The sequence below is a fragment of the Manis pentadactyla genome, chromosome 8 (assembly GCF_030020395.1).
Source record: "Manis pentadactyla isolate mManPen7 chromosome 8, mManPen7.hap1, whole genome shotgun sequence".
NCBI classification, from domain to species: domain Eukaryota; kingdom Metazoa; phylum Chordata; class Mammalia; order Pholidota; family Manidae; genus Manis; species Manis pentadactyla.
The window spans coordinates 1,646,400-1,667,782 of NC_080026.1; the positions used below are offsets into that span (position 1 = coordinate 1,646,400).

The 21,383-nt window shown below is 52.6% G+C and overlaps 1 protein-coding gene across 5 annotated transcripts in view; it reads left to right on the plus strand.

The window, feature by feature from the left end:
• The window catches only part of CNTNAP5 (contactin associated protein family member 5), a 628,981-nt gene that overhangs the window by 334,175 nt on the left and 273,423 nt on the right, over positions 1 to 21,383 (plus strand). For all 5 annotated transcript variants that reach the window (XM_036884000.2, XM_036884003.2, XM_036884001.2 and 2 more), the window contains one exon: positions 7,299 to 7,563. In XM_036884000.2, the coding sequence (XP_036739895.2) occupies positions 7,299 to 7,563 (265 nt within the window). The remainder of the gene's footprint in view (positions 1 to 7,298; positions 7,564 to 21,383) is intronic.

A 21,383-nucleotide genomic window follows, 5' to 3' on the forward strand; every position in this document is an offset into this window, starting at 1 on the left:
ACAAATTAGATTGAGTCAGGATCACTTTCCCCCTTACACACGCTCGACGGCGTCGTTGGGCGCCTCCTGACTGAAACTCGCTGTGCATGGCTGGCTCCGTCCATTCTCACTCACCAGAGCGTTGTGATGTCTGGGTGATGATTAAAAGCAAAACAAACACCCACAATGAAAATGCTTTGTAAATAACAGCTCAGCAGTCATACAACCCTTGGGAACGACACATTTAGGAAACCCCAGAACCAGTGTAGGTAAGCAGAATTTCAGGCTGGCCTGCTGAGTCCCCTGAGGCCTTACAAATTGCTTTTCTGCTGTGGGAAGACGCACATACCTGAGTTACCACCTCGACTGGGGACCCAAGGAGGACACAGCTGGGCTTGGTGGTAGCAAGGCCAGAGGAGTCCCGGGGGCACCGCCTGCCGCCCCCACCCTGCTCGCCCAAGCAGTCCGTGCCCTAGCTCTGCCTCTGTCCCAGGCCGGATCCAGGCTCCTCTGCCTTTGGTCAGAGTCGTCCCAGCCAAGCCCGTCTGTGACCTCGGGTCATTTGCAGCAGACAGCGACGTTCACCCTTTGAATCCCTCCACTCACCTCCTGGGCTCGCCCCTCTGGGGAACACGAACTGCAACTACACGTGGTGTACCAGGAGGCTGAAGGGTGCCGGGAGTGCTGGCCCTGGGCAGTCCACCCCATGTCCAAGGCCACGGCGCCCAGCCATGGCACATCCCATTGGCCAGCAGGTCCTCAGGCCAGGGGCTGCCAGGCATCTTCTCCCTGTCCTGCTCTTCGCGAGGGACCCAAGCCCAGGCCAGGGGCTCATTGCTGAGCCGGCGAGCAGAGCCGGGTGGGTGGGGAGTCCTAGGAGAAGAGAATCCAGGAGTGGGGGCACCTGGCCTCCTGGGAATGAGCTAGAAGCCACTGACTTGCGTGTCCATCACTCTCCTTATTTCAGATTATCATTTAAAGCAGAGCAGAGGATCAGTTTACTAGTACTTTCTACAGAATAGCCAAATGGCTCGAACGAGCATCCCAGGCAGTAGGTGACAGGAATAAACCTGGGTGAGAGGTGTCTTCAGTGACCCGGGAGGAGGGCGCTGGCCGAAGCAAGGTCACGGGAAAGGGGTCTCCCGGCGTCACTGGCCGGCGTGTGTGCACAAGTGAGGGACGCCATGAGCAGCCGTCGGCGACGTTCCCGTGGCCACAGCCCCGGTCCTCACAGCAGGCAGAGGTACGCAAGTGAGTCTTGACAGCGCGTGGGCTCCTTAGCGGAGACGCGGCACAGGCAACCTAAGCAGAGATTCAGGCGCGCCCAGCATCGCCTTCGAAAGAGTCAGGCTTGCTGTGGACCCCCGCGGCCTCCACCCAAACTAGCAGAGGATGCTGTTGAGTCATAAAGCTGTGAAATAGGCCCAGATCACACCATTTGTTAATGTCCTTCTTAGATCTGCCAGGTCCTGGTTCTGACACAGCAAATCATGGCCCTTGCTGCCAGGAGCTGCCTGGTGGCCGACATACCCGGATGCCAGCCAGAAAGCAGTGATGGATCCGTGCTTAGGAATGTCTGACGCCAGCACAGAGGCCGTTAGCTCACTGTTTAAAACACTGCAGTCCCTAACCTCTACCACAGTCACACTTACACCATGACGGGGCCGGGGTTCCCTCCACTCCATCCATAATCAGAACCCCAGCTTCCGTCTTTACGAAAGATACTCCCTGTTTATGACATGCCATCTGATCCATTCTGTTGTCTGTTGAAAAAGACACACACAGTGGAGTCCTTGCTGTCAGGCTCTCCTCACTTGGGAGTCACCAGGGACCACGGTCATTGCCCCCTTCCCATAGGGTATCTTTTGGGTGAGGCCCGCTGCCATACAAGAAAGCTTTTAGTTAGACGGGTTTTACTGGATTTCAGTCAGCATTTGACAAACTTTTGATTTGGTGACAGAATGAGCTGGGTACATTGAGAAGGAGGCCATATTCTCTTTCATTGTGTCTGATTGTCATGGTACAGCCCTCGACCTACACCCAGCTGAGTGGCTGACATGTAATTTCTCCTGTTTTATCATCTCCAGTTAAGTTTTAATCATGTGACAACCTAAGCGGAGATTCACAAATCTAAGGACAAACAGCAGGTGAGCCCAAGCATCCAGAGCTGGTGGGATGCGGGGGCCTTGAGGATGGGGGTGTCTGGAAAGGCCACAGGCTCAGGTCCAGAGGAGGAGGGTCCACCCAGCCTTGGAGGGAGCAGAGGGCGGGTGGAGGAGTCACTCCTGGCAGAGGTGGAGGGAGAAGGCAGGAAGCGCTGAGGGGGCAGGTCGCCATGGTACCTGCAGGCCGATGGACACGTGAGCTCAAGGACTCCGGCGTGTGGTCACCAGCCAAGGTGGGAGGCAGGCCACCAGCAATCGAGGGCCAGCTCTGCCCTTCCCTGCGTGAGGCCTCTGTGCAGGCGGAGGACAGTGGGGCTGCGGGGGCTGGGTTTGCCCTCCCGGCCCTTTGCCCTGCACAGCGCCTCTTGTCGACTTTACCTGCAGCGAACCTGTTTGCTGTCTCTCTCTCCCTTTGCCGTCCACAGCCTTCACCTGCCCTTGCCTGCATGGCCCTATTGCTGCCTGGAACCTGGGCCTCTGCTCCCCTTTTCCACACAATGCCCGCTGTGCTCCCGGGTGCAGGGCCTGGGGATGCATGGGGAGCACAGTATGACTTACAGCCTCACCTATGCATCAGTGCCCTGTCATCCCTTTCCTTCCCCCTTTTCCCATAGGATCAGTTCCCGTGCCTCTGCAAGGTCTCAAAGCTCCCGCCATACTGTCCCTTCCTGCCCGTCCCACCTCGCCTCACCTGCCCTCACGCTGGCCTCCGGACAGCAGTCAGCAGACCTCCTGGGTCCTGGAATGCATGGCACCCCTTCCTGCAGGGATTCACTGTGCAGATACACTGCTCTGCTCCCCCCTCCCAGTGAGCTGCCCCTGCCCTCTATGAAGTCTCTTCGCAATGTCACCTCCCTCCACAGCAGGTGAGGCCTCCCTCGTGAACAACCTCATGAACGGCTCCTTCAGAGCCATGGATGAAGTGGGGTCGTTCTCTGCCCTCTGGAGGGAAGGTCTCCCTGGGGAGGGTGAGTCGGGGAGAAAGGTGCTTCCCTCACGGGTGCAAACCTGGTTCTTTAGTTTCAAGATCCTGAGCGTCCTTAGGAGGCTCTGAAGCCTCACCAGTCAGAACAAGGACAGTATCAGCTTTTGTTTATGGTACAAAACAAAGTGTTTTTGCATAGATGTGGTGAGTCTCTCCAAGGGATTTTGAACAGATCTTGAGGGTTTCAAAGTTCTGAGCTCCATCTATAGAAATCAAATTCTTGCTTGAGAAGGTGGGAAGGGCATTTCTGTGTTTTGAGGACTGCAAAGAAAAGGCCATTGTGGATCTCAGAGAAGGAAAGTGGACATTGTTCGGGGGCCTCCAAGGAGCAAATGGCCTCCCTAACCTGGGGCCAGCCCATCCGGGCACCTTGCGTTTGGAGAATGGTGGACCTGTGTGAACACGGAAGCCCCGGGCCCGGAGAGCCACCAGCTCGGGACCGCAGGGAGGCCCTACTGAGGGCCGATGGCCACTTCGGGCAGGTCTTGCCTTAGGGAGGGATGGTCAGCATCCAAGCAGGACATGGGGCCTTGTTGGGAAAGGCACATCAGATGCCGACGACTTGGCGTCTTCCTCGTAGGGCAGCCTCCCTGGACAGTGAAGGCCCCCAGGTCATGGATGACATGGAGGGAAAGAAGGCACCAAGGGCATGGATTCTGGTTTCCTTTCCATCCCTCTGCAGACCAGGGCTGGCTGACCGTCCTCGGAGACCTGACCACGTCCACACTGTGCCCCAGGCCGTGGCCACCTTGTACCAGTCACAGTGCAAATGCACGGCTCATGGCTGCACAGCGCAAAGGGGCAGGACCGCATTCTGTGCATGACTCTTGACCCCTGTGCTTAGCATATTGCCCGACAGTGCTTGAGAAATTAATGAATGAATGCTGACACCCCTACTGAGGTAAGGCACACTGGGATGGAGAGTCTGAGGACCCCTCCCCGGGGGATGGGGTGAAAGGTGCCTGGATAGATTAACGAGATGCATAGGGTAGGAGAGTCTGTGACTTTGCGCCGCTCTGTTTTGACTCTGTTCTAAGGAAATGGTCTTGCGTGCAGTTTCCAGGTCCCAGGTGGGGACTCCCTGAAATGCTGTATCTAGAAGGGTTCTGACAACACAAACGGCTTTATTGAAAAAGATGAAATATTCCATGCTGATTCGAAAAGTGGCACTTTTTCGTTTGCTGACTGCGCCTTTGTTCTCCCTGCGTCGTGGGTGGAGGCCGGTGCCGAGGGTGCTCCGCATGCAGCGTTTATGCCGCCACGGGCCGGGGCTGGAGGGCAGGCAGACGAGACAGTAGGGAGAGCCGGGTCTGGCTTGGGCTGGACGGCATTCCCACCACTGCCCTCCCGTCTCTCCCCCTGCCCTTGGGAGAGGAGGGCAGGGACCGGCCCAGAAGACAAAGCCTAGGACAGCTCGGGACAGGGAGAAGGGAGCGTGGTGGGAGCGCGGAAGCAAGGATGCTGCCCAGAGAGGGTGCCGGCCCCGGGGGGTTCCAGAGCGTTCCTGCTCGCTGAGCACAGTGCGGCCCCCACACATGGCCTTTCCTCAGCCGGTGAGGATGCCCAAGGCATTTATGTGAATTTCTCTCCACGAGAATCGAGCAGCGACCCTCGCATGTCCCTCAAGGGATTCCGAGTTCCCTTGCCTATTTCACAAGTACTGGGGACCCGCTGGGCGTGCAGATGCATGGAGCGAGTCTAAGGGCGGAGGTCCGGGACCTCCTGTCAGATGGCGCGAACTGAACAAAGTAAGGGGAGAGCTCCATTCCTCGAGAGCCCCGCTGCCCTGAGGCCCACCCCCGTGCTTCCATCGAGGGGTGCGCAGAAAATGTCTTGGGTGGAGCAGAACATTGGGTTTTAAATCAACGGCGGGCAGGGCAGTCTGGCGACCTCTTCCGCTCGGACTCCAGCGCTGGTAATGCCTCCCGACCACGCTCCCTTCTTCTCCGCCTGGCGCTCTGGCTCCAGATTTCCTCGGCAGGAAGGGTGCCAGGCGCCCCTGCTACCTCCCCCCTTGGCTGTGGGAGCGTTTGTGATGCTCCTTCTCCCCAAAGATGGCCCCACCCCAGCCAGTCTTCCATCAGTCGGGACGTTTCACTCTTGAGAGGAAATCCACCAGAAATCAAAAATGCAAATCAAAACCACAACGGGATATCACAAGCAAGTCAGTAGGTATTTTTTAATCGGTCTGCAGTGCAGAGGAGGAAGGTATCAGAAACGGGGGCTAAAAGCAAAGTCCTCCATGTCAGACGAACGTGGGTGTGTGCCCCATCACCTCCGCTAAGGAGGCACGTGGCTGCTGTCTGCCTGGCACCTTCTCCAAGCCTGGCTTGTACGTCCTTTCAGTGGAGGCTGTGTTACTGCGCAGAATGCACGGCGTGGGCACTCTGAGCACAGAATGCAGTAAGGGCTCAGCCCCACCAGGTGCAGTGAAGGGGCATCCACTGCGTGAGATTTCTTGACGGATATCAAGGGCCTTTACCTCTGTCACATTGATTAACTTCTGGGGATCTGGCCTGCAGAGAAGAAAATGCTAAACAACTGCAGAAAGTGATAAACGCAAGAAGATGTCCATGGCAGCATTGTCAATGAGTGAACCGTCAGAAATGTACTATTGGTAGATGTTTGGAGCTGCTCTTTGTGTTCAGAAATGCAGGACTATCACAAACAAGTACGGCTCGGGCATCGGGATGTTTTTCTGGATTATGGGGTTTGGGGAGCTGAAGGATTAATGTGCTCTAGGACTGGGAGCTGTTCTAGGTTTCCAACCCCACTCCCTGGCCGTCTGGGTGGAAAGATGAGTTCAGGCAGCCAATCAACCTGTGTGTTCCCCTTTTGGAAATCCCTGATGTTTTTGCATAAGTGGCACTGGCTCTGGCAGTGTCTCTAAAGGCTGAGCCTGGCATCAGGCAAAGGCCGTTCAGTAGCCTTGAGAGAACAGACTTAGAGGGAACAAGGTGGGATTTACATGAGACCATTGTGTTGCATTCACTGGAACGAGCCGGCTGCTTTGCTGTGGCGATTAGCTTGGAGTCTCAAAGAGACAAATGGTGGGGTTGGAAAATAGGATGTGGTGGGCATGGGTCTGTGAGAAAGACTCCAGACGGTTGTCACATGTAACACCCGCCTGCCCCTGGTAGGCATCCCAGCCTCCGCCTTACTCGTCCGGCAGAGCGGCCCCATCACCTGGCTCAGGCGGGCACATGGGTACGTGTCTTCATCCTCCCGGGACGGGCTGATGTAGAAGCTCGCCCCGCCCCTCCTCACATGAACTTGGACCAGTTCTCCCTCACTCATGCAAATGTTTGTCTCCCTCTTCTTCTGGTTCCAGTCTGTGCGCGCCTGACGTTCCCCACCTCTGCTCCTCTCACCATCCCCAACACAACGCTGGAAATACTCTTCATAGATTAAAACTCCAGCTGGAGTCACGTCTCTGCTTCTGAGTTTGAATGATAACACAAGCACGCACATAAGGTCTTTTAAACTCCGCCTCTGCTCATCTCTCTGGCCTCCGGTCCCTCATGGTCCCTGGCCCTCCAGGCTCCACCTGATGTGCAGGAATGACAAGTTCCCTGTCATCCCCGGGGTTGCCATTTTGCTGGTATCTCCCCCGCTTTGCCCACGCTGTGCACACTCACTGCTCTCCTCCCCCCTTCCTTCCAGGAGAGCGTCACCTCCCTTGTGAAACCTCTGCTAGTTTACTTTGTTTTCCCTCCAGTCTCCCCTGGGAGCCGGTGCCGGCCTCTCTTCTAGGACCTTCCATGTTGTGACACAGTTTTGTCTTATGTCTCTCTTTAAAAGTTTCCCCTAACGCTTGTCACATGATTAGCCTGCAGTGCATATTTGTTCAAGGGATGGAAGTCCTTATTCTCTGTCTGGCTCTCTAGAAAATGCTGACGCCTCCACGCCCCCAGCCCCAGCCCCCGCCACCACACACCCAGGTCTTTGATGGCCGTCTTTGCAGATGTACCTTGATCCTTAAAACAGGAATGGCGGACAGTCTTGTGAGCACATCTGAACAAAGCTGGCATATTTTTTCCTTTAAGATCTTGCAGCTGAATGTAGAATGATCCTGAAATTAAGGTCAGCTCCAGGTGGTTGTTTATATCAGCTGTCAGATTGCAGAATAAAAGATGGCTTTTATATGTTTGATTTTTATTGTTTTCCAGGGCAATGTCACTTTTTCCTGCTCCGAGCCACAAATTGTTCCCATCACATTCATCAGCTCCAGCAGGAGCTACTTGCTGCTGACCGGCACTCCCCACATCGACGGGCTCTCAGTGAGTTTCCAGTTTCGCACGTGGAACAAGGATGGTCTGCTTCTGTCCACAGCGCTGTCCGGAGGCTCGGGGACCCTGCTGCTGAGCCTGGAAGGCGGGACCCTGGCGCTGGTGATTCGGAAAGCGGCAGAGCGCGCGGCTGAAACCCTCACAGGTACCTCTGCTGACGGCCCCCGGGCTGGTTTCTGGGGCAGCCGAGTCAGCGAATGCTTGAGATTCTGACCTGAACATACAGAGCCTAGCTCACTGGGGGTGCGATGACCCCGTATTCACAGATGTACTCTAAGCCTGAAGCGGCAACGTGTTTTGTCCTATTAGGAGCAACACTGAAGTCAGTTAGCTATTTATACTTCAGCAAGCGTCTTAATTTCCTTGACCCTCTGCAGCCTCATCTGAGAAACAGAGTAAGAATTCCCATCTCATTCCCTTTATTTAGCATATTATAGACCATTTGCAGAGCACTTTGCCAGGCCTGCACAGGCGTGACGTACAATTGACAGAATCCGCACCCTGCCCGTTCAAGGAAGGTAGTAGATTCTGCTTTATGGACGAGGAAACGGGGAGCCATGGAGGCTAAATAACTCCAGGAGCATATGGTGATACACAACAGAACTGCCGTTTCATCCTGCATTTGTCTGCCTGCAAAGTCTGTAGTTTCCCTGAACACCACACTATACTGGGACTTTCTGTTTCATGTAAAAATTAATGAAATGTTAAGAATTTTAAAACATGCATTTTTAAGATATTAAGTAACTGCTCTTACATATGGCATCCAGGTATGGCAAAGCTCTAAATGTCCTCAAATAGCTGAAATGTGGAAAGCACTTCTTTTATGCCAGCACGGGATAGACCGTGACATGCAGCAATGGGGAGGTGGGACGGGCCCGCGCAGGAGCCGCCCTTCCCGGTATACTGAGCACAGAACACCAGCGCCTTCTCCTTCCTTGTCCATCCGTGGTCTTTCTGATGCCCCCTGTCCTTCCAGAAACGGTGTGTTCACTTAGTTGACAGGTAGTTGCTGAGCCTAGACCACATCTGGACATTGGATTAGGGGCTGAGGCCTGCTGCCTGCTCCCCGAGTCCTTTGGGAAGCCTCCCTGGCCTTACAGCCTGAATCAAACCCCGTCCTCCATGCCTCCTGGGCCACTGCCCATCCTGGTTTACACTGCATTGCATTTGTCTTTAGTTAATATCTTTCCTACCTCACTGAACTGTGAGCTTAATCATCCAGATAAATTAGAGACAACTGAGTATTATATAGTAAAGGACATGACTTAATAGTCAAGATCAGTTCAGACTAGAGAAAACTTTAAATGCCAGTAAGTGAACAGAAAGGCCCATTGAACCCCTGGCAGGAGCAGAAGGCCTGGGTCTGGGAGTCAGACGGACAGGTTCAGAAGGCACCCCTTCTTACTGTTCTGTGGCCCTGCGAAGACTTCTGAGCTCTGTCTCATGTGTCACTGAGAGTGTATTCGTTATCTGTAGCTGCGTAACGAATGATACAGAACTTGGTGGTTGACAACAGCATTTATTATACCTCGGCATGTAGGAGTCAGGAATCCAGGGGCCCCTGGGCTGGGCGATTCCGGCAGCAGTCAAGTTCTTGGCTGGGGCTTCAGTCATCCCAGGGTTCAACATGGGGTAAACCTGCCTCCACACCAACTCGTACGGCTGTGGGCAGACCTCAGAAGAGCCATCGGGCCAGTAGTGCAGCTCCCATATAGGAAGGGCCCTCGTGGCACCTTGTTCTGAAGCATCGGGTGCCGCCCACTGTAGATGGACTGTCAGGCCTTAGAACGTGTCTGTGCCGGCAACGTTGCCGCATTACCCAGCTGAGGAGGGTAAAATCATCCGCTATTTCAGACTGTCTCTCACCAAATGAAACAGGTGAAAAGAACCTTTAGAAAATGTGCTGACTGAGTTCCTTAAGTTGGTCTTGGAAAACTCTTCTTTATTCTCTTCCCAAGATGAATTTCTGGATTTTGGAAAATTTGAACTCATTTCCTTTTTCTTTGAAACAGGTCAAGGCTTGGTGTCTTCTAGGATGTTTTACCTGGGGGGAAAAAGACAAGAAAACAAATTTAAAAAATCAAATAGAGCAGTTTTCTCCTTCCATATATTTCTATAGAAACTTGTTTTCAAAGTGTCTGAGATCATAGCGGCTCAGTTAAAGCTGACATTTCCAGATGAGACCCCAGAAGGCACTGACCACCGTCCTGAGGGCGTTGGAGGACGGGCTCCCCCTGCTCACGGTACATCGTGGAAGGCAGAGAGTAGCTCCACATTTTATTAGTGGGACAGGACATCCAGATACTTAAACTAACTGGAGGCTAGTTGAGGTGTCCCCAACATCCCAGGTCTAAGTGAGAAGATGGGCCTCATTGAAAGGGAGGCAGGTAGATGCCCGGCACATGCACTCCTATTTCCAGAGCTTTCCACAATGTGCATGGCTTTTGAGGGGGTTATTTGGGGCTTTTTTCACTGGAGATCAGGAAGAGAAGTGTAAACTTAAATGCATGCTCGGAATAGCAGGTATCTGAATTTAGCTGTTCTGGGATGTTCTAAGATTAAGGACACCATGTAATCCTTTCTGTGTATTTCTCTTAATTTTATGGTTTTGCCATGTCCTATCCTAAAGCCTCGTCCGTGTGGATAGGAGGAAAAGTGGGAGGAAAGCATATGTGATGTGGGGTTAGAATGAAGTCAGCGTGGCTCTCCCGTGGGGCAGGCACTGGTCTAGGACCCGTCATATCACGTGGCAGAATATCTCATGGCATTTATGAAGTGGTCATCACATCACTCGTGTGCACAGGAGGAACTGGGAATCATAAACTGAGTTAAAGTGGGCAGGTGGTGTTGACTTCAGGGTTCCCTTTGGGTCCCCAAGCCACGGTCTCCATCCCGTAGCTTCCTGCCACCGCCCATGTCCATTTCTCATACTGTCGGCTTGTCAATAACTCAGATGTGAAGAACTCTGCTTTAGATGATAAATTGACAGACAGATGTATGTAGGCTATTAAGGAAGTAGACTGTTTAGGACCTAAAGCTGGGTCTTCCCAGAACGCTGTGTTTGGTGCTCCCGGGTCTGATGGGACTGGCACATGTTGATGATTCTGTCATCTTTACAGATTCCCGCTCTGCTGTAGCTAAGGTTGCCAGTAAATTTTTTAAAGTACATCTCCCATGTCTCCACACATGTGCATGCACACACACACACTGATAGTCACTGAGCCCACATGACACACATTTTTCAGAACTTTGTGAATGCTCAGTGCCGACCACTTAGTGTGATGAGCCTCTGCATCTGCAGACCGAGGGAACTAAGTGACATGAGGTTCCCGTGAGGGTCTCTCTGCTTCCAGAGACCACCCTGCACTGCACGCCTGCCCCAGTCAGGTCACTGCAAAGCCCCTGTGGAGATCTGGGGGCTGCACTGCGCAGAGAGCCTTAAGGGTTCCCGTTTCAGAGCTCAGCAGGGCCAGCAAGCAGATATTAATGAAGTGAACCAGTGTTTGGTTTCCCTGCTTTGTGCACATCAGACTCTGCGCTCTTCACGGCCTCCTGTGAGGGGCTGCATGCTGCAGGGCCTGCTCTGTCCCTCAGGCCCACAGTTTGCTGAGCTCCAGGGGCCATGTCCTTTTAGTGAAGGAAGTGGCTGCCGTTTTAGAAACTCCTACAGAGATCCTTAGAGTGGAGAGTGGTGTTGGCCAGCCTGACCTGAATCGCAAGGAGAACAGGACTGCACAAGACACAGGGTGATCCCTGGGGTGTCGCTGTGGGGCGGGGAGCCAGCGTGTTTGGCATTTTTTGTTAGACATTAATGTAAAGGAAAAGCTGGCACCACTATACTTATTTTGAAAGTGATCTGACATTTCAATATAATTTTTATTTTTCTGATGGGAATGTAGAGAGAAAGGTCTGGGGGGTTCAGTCATTAACATTTGAGGTCCGTTTGTTTTTTTTTTCTCTTTTTTTACTGTAGTGATTCTCAGAATGTCAGCTGCCCACTGAAAAGTGAGTCTGAGCACAGAGCTCGACTACGGGCATCAGCGCTCCGGGCCCCAGCCTCACTGTGCCCTGCATAGATGAGAGTGAGCCTCCTAAGACCCCACTGCCCTCTTCTGCTAGAGGAGAGGATGGTCTAGAATTACGGAGGTCCCTTCTAGCCCTTTTTTGGAGTTACTAAAGGGAAAGAATAGGCTGACCCTGTTCCTTATCCTCAAGGAAATTATCAACCCAGAGTCTTCTCATGAAAATGGGGTGAGTGGCCTTTATTGGGTGTTTGTAGGACCAAGTCATTTCTCAACGCCCCAAACCTTGGTGCATTTTGTGGAGTAAGAAAGGTGACCTCCTCCTCTTTCATACATGGCTTCTGTGGGTGAGATGCTTGGACGTCCCAGAAAGGGCACACACAGGACTCTCAGTAGTGACCTGTACACCGAGCTGGGAGCCAGTGGTCCAAGGTGTTTTTTGGTAACCTTCTTTAAATCACACAATAATAGCTTTGTGTGTGTGTGTGTGTATGTGTGTGTGTGTGCACACATGCATGCACATGCACATTGCTAAAGAGTTATCAGAGTTAGAGGGCCTTCATGCTATGTTCATAGAGGAATGGTTTCAGGTACTGGGGCTAATTCATGTGCAGAGAAGAAAAGGCAGAGAAAGATAAGCGTCTCTGACTCTGAGACAGGCTTGCTCACCGATGAGGCTGTATGTGTTCACGTCGCTGCGGAAGGCCGTACAAGCACTGGTGAGGCCACAGGGCAGAGAGGCGTGTCTGGTTTTCCATCAGAGAATGTTCCAGAGCTTTCCAGTTGCACAGCATCCTACTGCCGCGCTGTGCCAGATGCGTCGAACCCAGAGTGGAATTTGTAGGATCAAGAAACGATTCTCAGGGCAGCAGAGTGAAACCCAGAGGATGGAAGAGGAGGTCTCCACGCTGAGAGGTGACAGCTGGAAAGACAGAGGGGCCGCTGGTGGCTGGGCTCAGACAGGAGATCCTGGGCAAAGGGAAACGTGATGAGCGAAGACCCGGAAGGCGTCCGGATGTCACGGGGGCGTTTTCAGTCGACTTACTGAGAGGTTGGCTCAGCTCACCCCACTTGATTCCTGGGGATGAGCAGTCATGTTCATTGTACTTCCTCGGTGACCTTGAAGGGTTCAGGAGCTCCATAGTTCCTTTAATGGCAAGAGTCAGAAGGCATCCCGCAAATGCCAATTAAGTGAGCCCGTCCAGTCAGCTGCTAATGCTCTAAGCTCAGTGGACCTCTGGGCCCGGTGTCTTCTTTCTCTAGCTGAATATGTGAGAAAATTCTATTGACATAACCTTTGATCAACAGTCATAATGGATGCCATCTGTGGTTGTTCATACTGCCTTCAAATTAAGTCATCTAGAGCTGTGGTCAAGGCCTCACCACTTTTCTTCAGGATTTATCTCAATTGGTATTTTCTTAAGAAACATTTCTAAAGCCTGAAGCCTGTCACCTAGGTGTCCAGGCTGCTAGTGACTTTCTGTAGCATTTGCTCTAAGGATTTGTAGATGTGTGTGGACTGGTTTGCTAGGACCACTGTAACTAAGCACCATGACCAGGTGACCTACACATTTATTTCCTCACAATTCACTGGCCTAATTTATTTTCTTGTAAGGACACCACCCGTCTCTTTGGATGTAACATATAAGCCCACCCAAAGGCCTCATTTTGCCTTAATTACTTCTTTTAAGGTCCAGTCTCCAAATGCAGACAGGTAATAGATACTGGGAGTTAGGACTTTGACATATGCATCTGGGGGGAGCGCAGTTCATCCCATCACAATGTGTATGGATCATACTGCTCGGGGGGTCGCCCAATGCTCATCTCACCACAGAATGGAAGGACCCGCATGGACAAGAACATGTCTGCCTGGTTCACCATGTTGTACCCAAGGCCTTGCCTGTAACAGGTTCTCAGTACCTATTTGCAGAACCTAGGAGTCACTATTGGAATGAACGAACCAGTAGGGTTGACTTCCAAAACACTCCTGAAGCAGACGATTTTAGCAGCAAAAGAAGAGTTCATAGTGATTTTTAACAAACATTCATGCAACAGTTACATGCCACAGAAGGTGTCAAAGCCAGAGTGAGTTACACTCGGGGGACCTACCAATGAGTTGGAGGCCAGCAGAGCTCCCAGGGGTGGAGAGATGGCTGGGAGGGCGCACCATGCAGGGGAGACGTGTTACCCTGATTAATACTCATGGCCAGATGGCTGCGAGCCTCAGCCCTGCAAGTAACAGAGCTGCTCCCCAAAGAGTGCCCTTTGTATACAAGCCCCTGAATTCAACCACCATGCACACAAGTAAGTACGATGACCTTGTGAACTTCATTTGCCTCCATTAAGTTGTCATTAATGCCTCTGTACTTTAGCTGTGATGCCGTTGATGAGAAAATCCTACTAGTGAGGGTGAATGCACGCACAGCCACAGGGCCAGGGCTGTCAGAACAAGCTCTCTGGCTGAGCCAGACTTCCAAAGACAGAAATAGGATTAGGCATTCCATTTTTTAGGAACCTGAGAAATGCAAGCCTTGGGACGCCCTGCGGAGGTTAGGTATTGTACTTCCTCTGACCCTGTAAGTGCTCAGTAGCTACATACATCCGAAGGGTGATGGCTGAGCTGCTGCAGCCTTTCCAGGTCTGAGCAGTGGTGACGGAGATATTTCACTTCCTCACCTGCTCTTCCTTCCTCGCACCCAGCCCGAGGAGCTGGGGAAACCAGGTTGTTATTATTGCAGTAGAATGGTCTAGATGTCAACCTGCTGTCGCTTCTTTGCTCTTTCATGTTTTCTGCTTTGATGATGCTCTTATTTCATTCATGTTGCCTCCTATACTTCAGGGAGCTTCTGCTGGGTCTGTTCTGCAGGGGCCGTACTCCCACTGAGGGTGGAAGCCCAGCCCTCCAGGACCTGCAGGCACTGTGGGAGGGGACGGTACTGAGGCACTTCTAGTGCAGCAGGACACGTGCCCAGGATCCTGGAAGGCATCGAGGGGGAGTCCCAGGATGGGCGAGAAAGGGGAGGCTCCCTAGGGGCTGGGACAGTACAGCTCGGTTTAAAGAATGAATAGAATTTGGCTACAGAGGGAAGGAAAAAATGCTGCAGTCAGAGGGGAGGGACAGGAGGAGCCCTAGAAGGGTGAGACTCCACAGGGGGCCTGTGACGGCTCTTGGGTCACAGAGGGCAGGGGCGACAGACCAACGGGGAAGCCGCCTTTGGCCACACACTTCAGAGTGCGGGCTGTGTCCTGAGGGTGGTAAGCATCTGGTTCTGTGGTGAAGCTTAATTTTTATCATGTAGCTGTTTGGGCTGAGATTCAAGTTCATAGGAGGACACGGCACCTTCACCATCGGGCACAGTGCGCCCCGCTTGCTGTCTGGCTCTGGTGGGCGGCACCCTGACTGCTCTCTGCCCCCGCACAGGCGCGGTGTTCTTGGGATCGAGGCCACCTTGCCGCAGGAGCCCGGCAACATCGAGTAGAAAAGGGGTGGTGTGTGGTTTATGGCCGGGAAGCAGAGAGGGCCCTGCGCTCAGCCTGGCACGGGATCAGCCACTGGATGCCTGGCCAGCCGAGGAGCGCGTGCAGAGGGCACGGAGTCGCCCTGTGTCTGCCGACGGGCTTCCAAGGCAGAACTCGGACTCCGCCTCCCAGGAACTTGTGGCCTCATCAGGGCACAAGGCTTAGATAGATGACTTGTTAATTCATAGTGCAAAGCGATAAGTAACAGGAGCGTAATGAGCAGATGAGACAGCAGATGTTGCAGGAATGCACAGGGAGACGTTGCCCTACTGGTCTGGCCGGGGAAAGCCCGCTCCTTTCACTGTCCGGCTTCCTCGCTTATCCATTCAGTCAGCAGTTTTTATACGTTCTGCGCTGGGCTTGGTGACAATGATAGAAAATCAGAAATATATGCTTTCTGTCCCTACAGTTTAGGAGAGGGTCTCCAGGTGAAAACTGGGCCCTGGAGGGTAGGGCAATGATTCTGGCAGGAGAATTGGGCTGCAGGCTGGGTGTGGGGGCACCAGGTAGGTGTGTGTATTCACCTGGAGCATAATGGATGCGTTAGCCTTGCTAGAGCAGGGAACTGGTGTAGGGATAGTGGGAGACAGGATTGAGGGGACACAGGGAGACTTGACTGCAGAAGGCAGAGATTGTCAGGCCAAGTGGAGAAGGCTTCCCTGAGCTCCATGACCCACTGGAGGGATATTTGCCAGGAGGTGGGTAACGACTTTGCTCTTTTGGAAGAGACTAGTGTCCTGGACCAGGAGAAGGTTGGAGGCTGGGCAAGAGGGAGGCCATCAGAAACATTCCCAGCCAGAGGGATATGGGGCAGAATAAAAGTTAGAGAGGGAACTTGAGTATGTATGTGAATTAAACATCTGTGTAGGGGAGAATTAATGGAATTTGATAATAGATGGACAAACAGGACCCAAGAAAAACAGAAACCAGGATCTAAATCATGGCATAATGGTACTAATAATTGTAATATGCTCTTTTATGGTGTGATTGACATTTTAAGATGAATTTTCAATTGTTTATATGTTCCCCACTTTGTTATCACAAAAATGGAAACTACCTTAGAACTATTAAGTAAAGGTGCGCGTATGACAGGGTATGGAAAAATAGCTGACTTGGGTGTTCTGGGGAAAGATAAGGCCTAGAAACTTCCAAGTCAAGCCAGGCAGTTCTGTCTCCATGAGGAAGCAGGCTTAGAGAGACCAACAAATGTGTCTACAGTTTGAGAAACTGTAAGTGGCAAGGCCTTGAGCGAGGGGTGACAGGCAAATAAAGGCGTCCAGCGAATCTGTGACCAGTCGTCTCCGGGGTCGGAAACAGTCTTCAGGGCTCGGCCATCACCCACACGTGGCTGCGGTCGCTGAGGCTCAGAGGCCCCAGGGCAGCCCCTTGCCGCAAGGGTTCTGCTTCCGAGCCGTGGAGAAAGCATTGAAACCAGATGAAATCTGAAACGCAGTGGTCTGTTCCGTATTGTCGGGGAACAAGAGAGACACAGAGGTGGGAGGAGGGGAGAGAGCACGCAGCCTCTGCACCCTCAAAATTATGCCTGTGGCCCAGTGGTTTCTCAGCCGAGACAGATTCCCCTAGCCACCCCAGACTCCGATCCCACCCCGGGACTTTTGGCCTTGCCTGGGGACACTCCAGGGCAGTGGGCGCTCTCACTGGCATCCAGTGAGCCAGGGAGTGCCAAACAGGCTCCACAGGAGGCTCACAGGACACCCCACCCCCAAAGAGAGCTCGCTGGCCCCAAACAGCCAGTACTGGTGTTGAGAAACTGCTTTAAGGGAAAACTTAAATCCTGTGAAAAAAGCCTGGGTCTTCAGAATATGACCCAATCACTCAGAGCCTCAGTTCCATCAGATGTGAACCAGAAGCTGTTGAGAAGGTCTCATTACAAAAAGTATAAAAGAGACACCTTAGATGTTCAGTAATATTGCTTGTCTAGAAAGATAAGGTCAGAGTAAGTACAGTCAGCCAGAATTCCAGGGTCGGACCTAAGCAGACATTCTGAGAACGCAAAGTGGGGTCGCGCTTTATTCTTCTTAGAAGCTAGAAGACCCACTAAAGGACAGAAACAGAGTTTAAACTCAGTATGTGGAACAGAGGTTGCCCAGTGAGAATGAAAATGGGCTCAGCCCCTTTGTAAAACACTGGCATCTCCTTAAAAGGTGAAGTCTGGGTTTCCTATGACACTGTAACCCCACTCCTAGTCCTGCACTTGAGAGAACTGAGCCATGGGTCCAGACAGAAACATGTGCACCACATCCATGCAGCGTCCTCCATAATCCCCCAGAGCAGAAACAGCCCAATGGCCAGTAGCTGGTGGACAGACACACAGGATGGGGTGTGTCCTTGTGGGGGTCCCATCCAGCAACGCAGACATACAGACACAGCTGCAGCAGCCGATCAGTCTTGGAAACGTTATGCTAAGCAAAAGACTTCGGTCCCATAGGAACGTGATGTATGATTTCAGCCTATGGAAGGTCCAGGATGGGCAGATCCATAGGGACAGAAAGTAGGTCAGGGCCGGAGGGGGGACGATGGCCAGAAGATTTAGCATTTCTCTTGAGGGTTATGAGATGCTTTAAATTTAATGGTGGTGATGGTTGCCTAAAAGTGAATATACTAAAAAGCATCACACTGTAATTTTAAGTAAATGAATTGTATAGTAAGTTACTTTTATCTCAATAAAGCTGTGCCAAAAATAATAATAAATAAAAGCAGAGTGGAATGCACCAGCAGGAGAAGGCTTTGCAGAGGTGCCTGGGCATCGCAGTGATTCCTGGAGGCTGGAGGGCTGGCTTTGGGGGCAGGGGCGAGAAGCAGCCCAGTCCGGGCACAGCACCCTCTTGGTGAGCCCGGCTGTAACTGAGTAGCCATAGGATCCTGGGCAGCCTCTCTGACTTTCTGTTTTAGCACCTGTGACATGAAGACAATAAAACTTGGCCTCCAGGACCATGGTGAGAATTAGAACGCACACAGTGCCTGGCACAATGTAGCTGTTCAATACTGGTAGCATGCTTTATTAGCTATTTTTATAATTAGGCTGTATTTCAAAAGTTCATTTGCAAGGATGAAACCCTTTTTTTTTTTTGGAGTGGAGAATGCCTTTTAAGTCTTGGTTTGGTCTGGTTCCTGAGCAAGCACAGAGCAACCTATGTTCTCTGCGAGGGACCCTTTACGCAAATGCCTTAGGCTGGTTCGGGGACTCTGGGGCGGCCACTCTAACAGCGAGGGCCAGACAGGACTGAAAACCACCTGCCCTTTATCTCAGCCTAAACAGTTGGTCTTAAAAAGTACTTTAAAAAGTTGTATATTTTCTTCTTAGAAACTTTCACAATTCCAGCTCTGTGTAAGAAAAGAAACAAAAATAATCTATATTTCTGTCATTTTAACATCACCCAACTTTTTTCTTATGATTTTCTTATGATCTTACCTTATGATTTTCAATGACCGCATTCTTGTTCATATTATTACATACACCCTAGTTGATTCAGCCAGCATTATTATTGGAAACACTGGGAATTGTGAATTTTGCTATTATAAATAATGGCATCATAAACTCTCTTCACCATGAACTTTGTCTGCAGCTCTGTTACTTTAGGATTAAGTCTTTAGAACAAAATGCACGGGCATGACGTGCTAAGGGTTTTCTTTGGTGCGTATTGGTGTATTACCTCCAGAGGGAATGTCCATGCATGTGCTCACCAGCGAGGCATGAACTCGACCGCCTCCTTCTGCGCCCTTTCACTCTGAAGCGATCGCTGAGGATTCTTTGCCAGTCTCGGGGGTGGCAAATATGACTTGACATCACTTTAGATTTCAGAAACTTAACATTCATCATTACACAACAGTCTTTCCAGAACCCAAATCCTACATCTGAAGGCTGGACTCCTGATCGGATGAGTGCTTCACGCCCTGAAGTGGCTCTGACCAGCCTGCCCTCCTCCCTGGAGGCCTTTCCCTCCCAGGGCAGCTCTGGACTCAGCTGCTGCATTCTCGCCAGTGGAAACATCCATTCTTCCAGAGCTGTTTATCACAGGGAGGTCTGGGGACGAGAGCAGCCTGATTAAGCTGATGCTCCCTAATTCGTGAATTAACAGCATGGAGCCTGTACCTTTAAAAGAGTGTTGCTCAGAAGTAACCCGGGTGTCCACTTGTCCTCCACGTGTGCATTCAGATACCCCTACCCCCTGTGCACCACGACCACGCTCGCATGACGTGCCCAGGTGGAGAGCTGACTTCAGAGGGAATATGCCCCTGCTGGCCTTAGGATCTGCTTCCAGGTCCACCCTGTAGCCCGTCTGGGTTCCCTACCTTCTTTCCTTCCGCTTCTGGAGCCTGTAACAAAGACGGCCTCTGCCCAGGGGCACACGTGGATCCCCAGGGACCTTTGAGCTCCCAGGCCTGGGCCACCGGGAAGTCGGCCTCACCAAGGTGGCCAGGGGCCAGGACCAGTCTCATCTCTGCCCCCAGTGGCCATCATGTGGCCTGCACCGAGAACCGCTGGCCCCGTGACTCTCCACTGAAGGACTCAGGTCTCACCCTGGCTGCCCGTGGGACCAGGTCGTGGAGGTCAAAGGGGTCAAGCCAGAAAGAGCACAGACCAGAAAGGAAATGAGGAAAGGAAGGAGAAGGAAAGAGCACCAGACCCTCAGGAAGTGGGGCCGGTGACAGGGGGTGGGGGGAACGCAGGCCCATGTGGGTGCTGGGTGCTGGCACAGGCAGACCTGTGTGAGTGACCAGACCTGGTCCTTAAAGCAGGCGGGTGCCCCAGAGCCTTGGTTCTGTGCTGCTCCTGGTCCCTGAGGCTTAGCAGGGTGGGGCTCCTCGGTGTTGCACCCCTGTGTTCATCTGGTTCTTACCCCTCCCAGCCAACGGCCCACAGTCCTCTGCAAACGCAGTTTCCTTTACTATGCAAATGTAAGCAAATTGCCATGCAAATGAAAGTAAGTGAAGGTGAAGAGCTAGCTACAGTCAGAGCTGCCCACGGAGTGCCCCAGACTGGAGTCAAATGTCAACAGGAAACACCTGAAGGAGCCCGTCCCTCGTTAGCAGAGCCCCTGCGGTGAGGCCAGACCCCAGCCCTGGGAGAAAGCAGGCTGCCAGGCTGGGCAGCCCCTGGGTTTTCTCCCCTCCACCCAGGCAGATGTTCAGGGCCGCAGTGAAGACCAGCTGCCCGGGAGCTGGCTGAGCCCCAAGGCTGGGCCTCTCCACCTGCGCCCTTGCGAGCAGCTGGGACCCAGTCGGTGCTCCGCAGCTCCCTTCGGCCTCTTCAGCCTCCCGAGGGCTGGACACCGGCTGTGCAGTCACTGTGCTGAGCGGCTCTGCAGCCCTCTGCTCGGACTCCCAGTGCTGGCTCCCCAGCTGCTTGTGCAGAGACAGCGCCAGTAGGCGCCCCCACGTCTCCTCTCGTTTCCCTCCAGAAATGGCTCCAATGCATCCCCACCTGCCTGCCTGCACTGAGGCTGCTTTGGCTGAGACCCTCCGCATTCTGTTTCCTGGGGCCACTGCAAGCGGCAGGCCACCAGTTCAGCTTCCAGCCTCACCCCCCCCACCTCTCACTGTCTGCTGCCAGAGTCTTAGACCTGCTGCTCCAGCCAGGCCATCCCATGCTCAAGACCCTCGCAGACGCCCATCTCTAACACGGTGATGCTCATTCTAGGCTGCCCATCAGAATCATCCAGGGGGCTTTTAAAAACTGCATATTCATATGGTCCCATGTCCACAGCCCCTGAGGGGACCGGCTTGAGTAGCAAGCTACCCAGCATCATGTAGCAAAGGACAGTGCTGAATCCCCTTTCTTAGCCGGCAAGTGAGGCCCCAGGGTGACCAGATCCTCTCCCCACCCTCTGTCTTGTTGTTCTCTCCTGCTTCTTGTCCCAGACCTTTGCTTCCTCACACAGGCTCTGTGTCTCCTGCAACTCCTGCTCTACAAGCACAGAGCTCTTGCTTGTCATTCAAAACTCCCCTAGGCCATCATCCCCTCTTCTGTGAAGATGCTTTGGGCCCTCCCTTGGAGTCGGTCAGGCCTTCTGTCTTCACCACCCCATGTCACAGCTCCACCCCAAGCTGTCCGTGCTATTTGCTTGCATCTCTGTCTACCCCACTAGCCTGACTCTAAGGGCAATATTTGAATCCTCTTTGCATTCTTCTCCTCCACTTAAGCATGGACTGTGGAGACCAGGGGATGGTACCGAAGTACTTCCAAATGCCAGGGACCCTGTTGTAAGGCTGTCTGTCCATTTGCCTTAGCTCAAGTCATTATCTACTTACAATGTGATGATGTGGCAGAAACTGTCCTGATGTGCTGCTGTGATCCCTGGTGTCAATTCTCACGATAGCCTCTAATTGCCATCACTGTCCCTTTCTGCAGGGGAGGGACTGAGGCAATGACAGACAAAAGGTGACTCAGACAGCAGGGCCC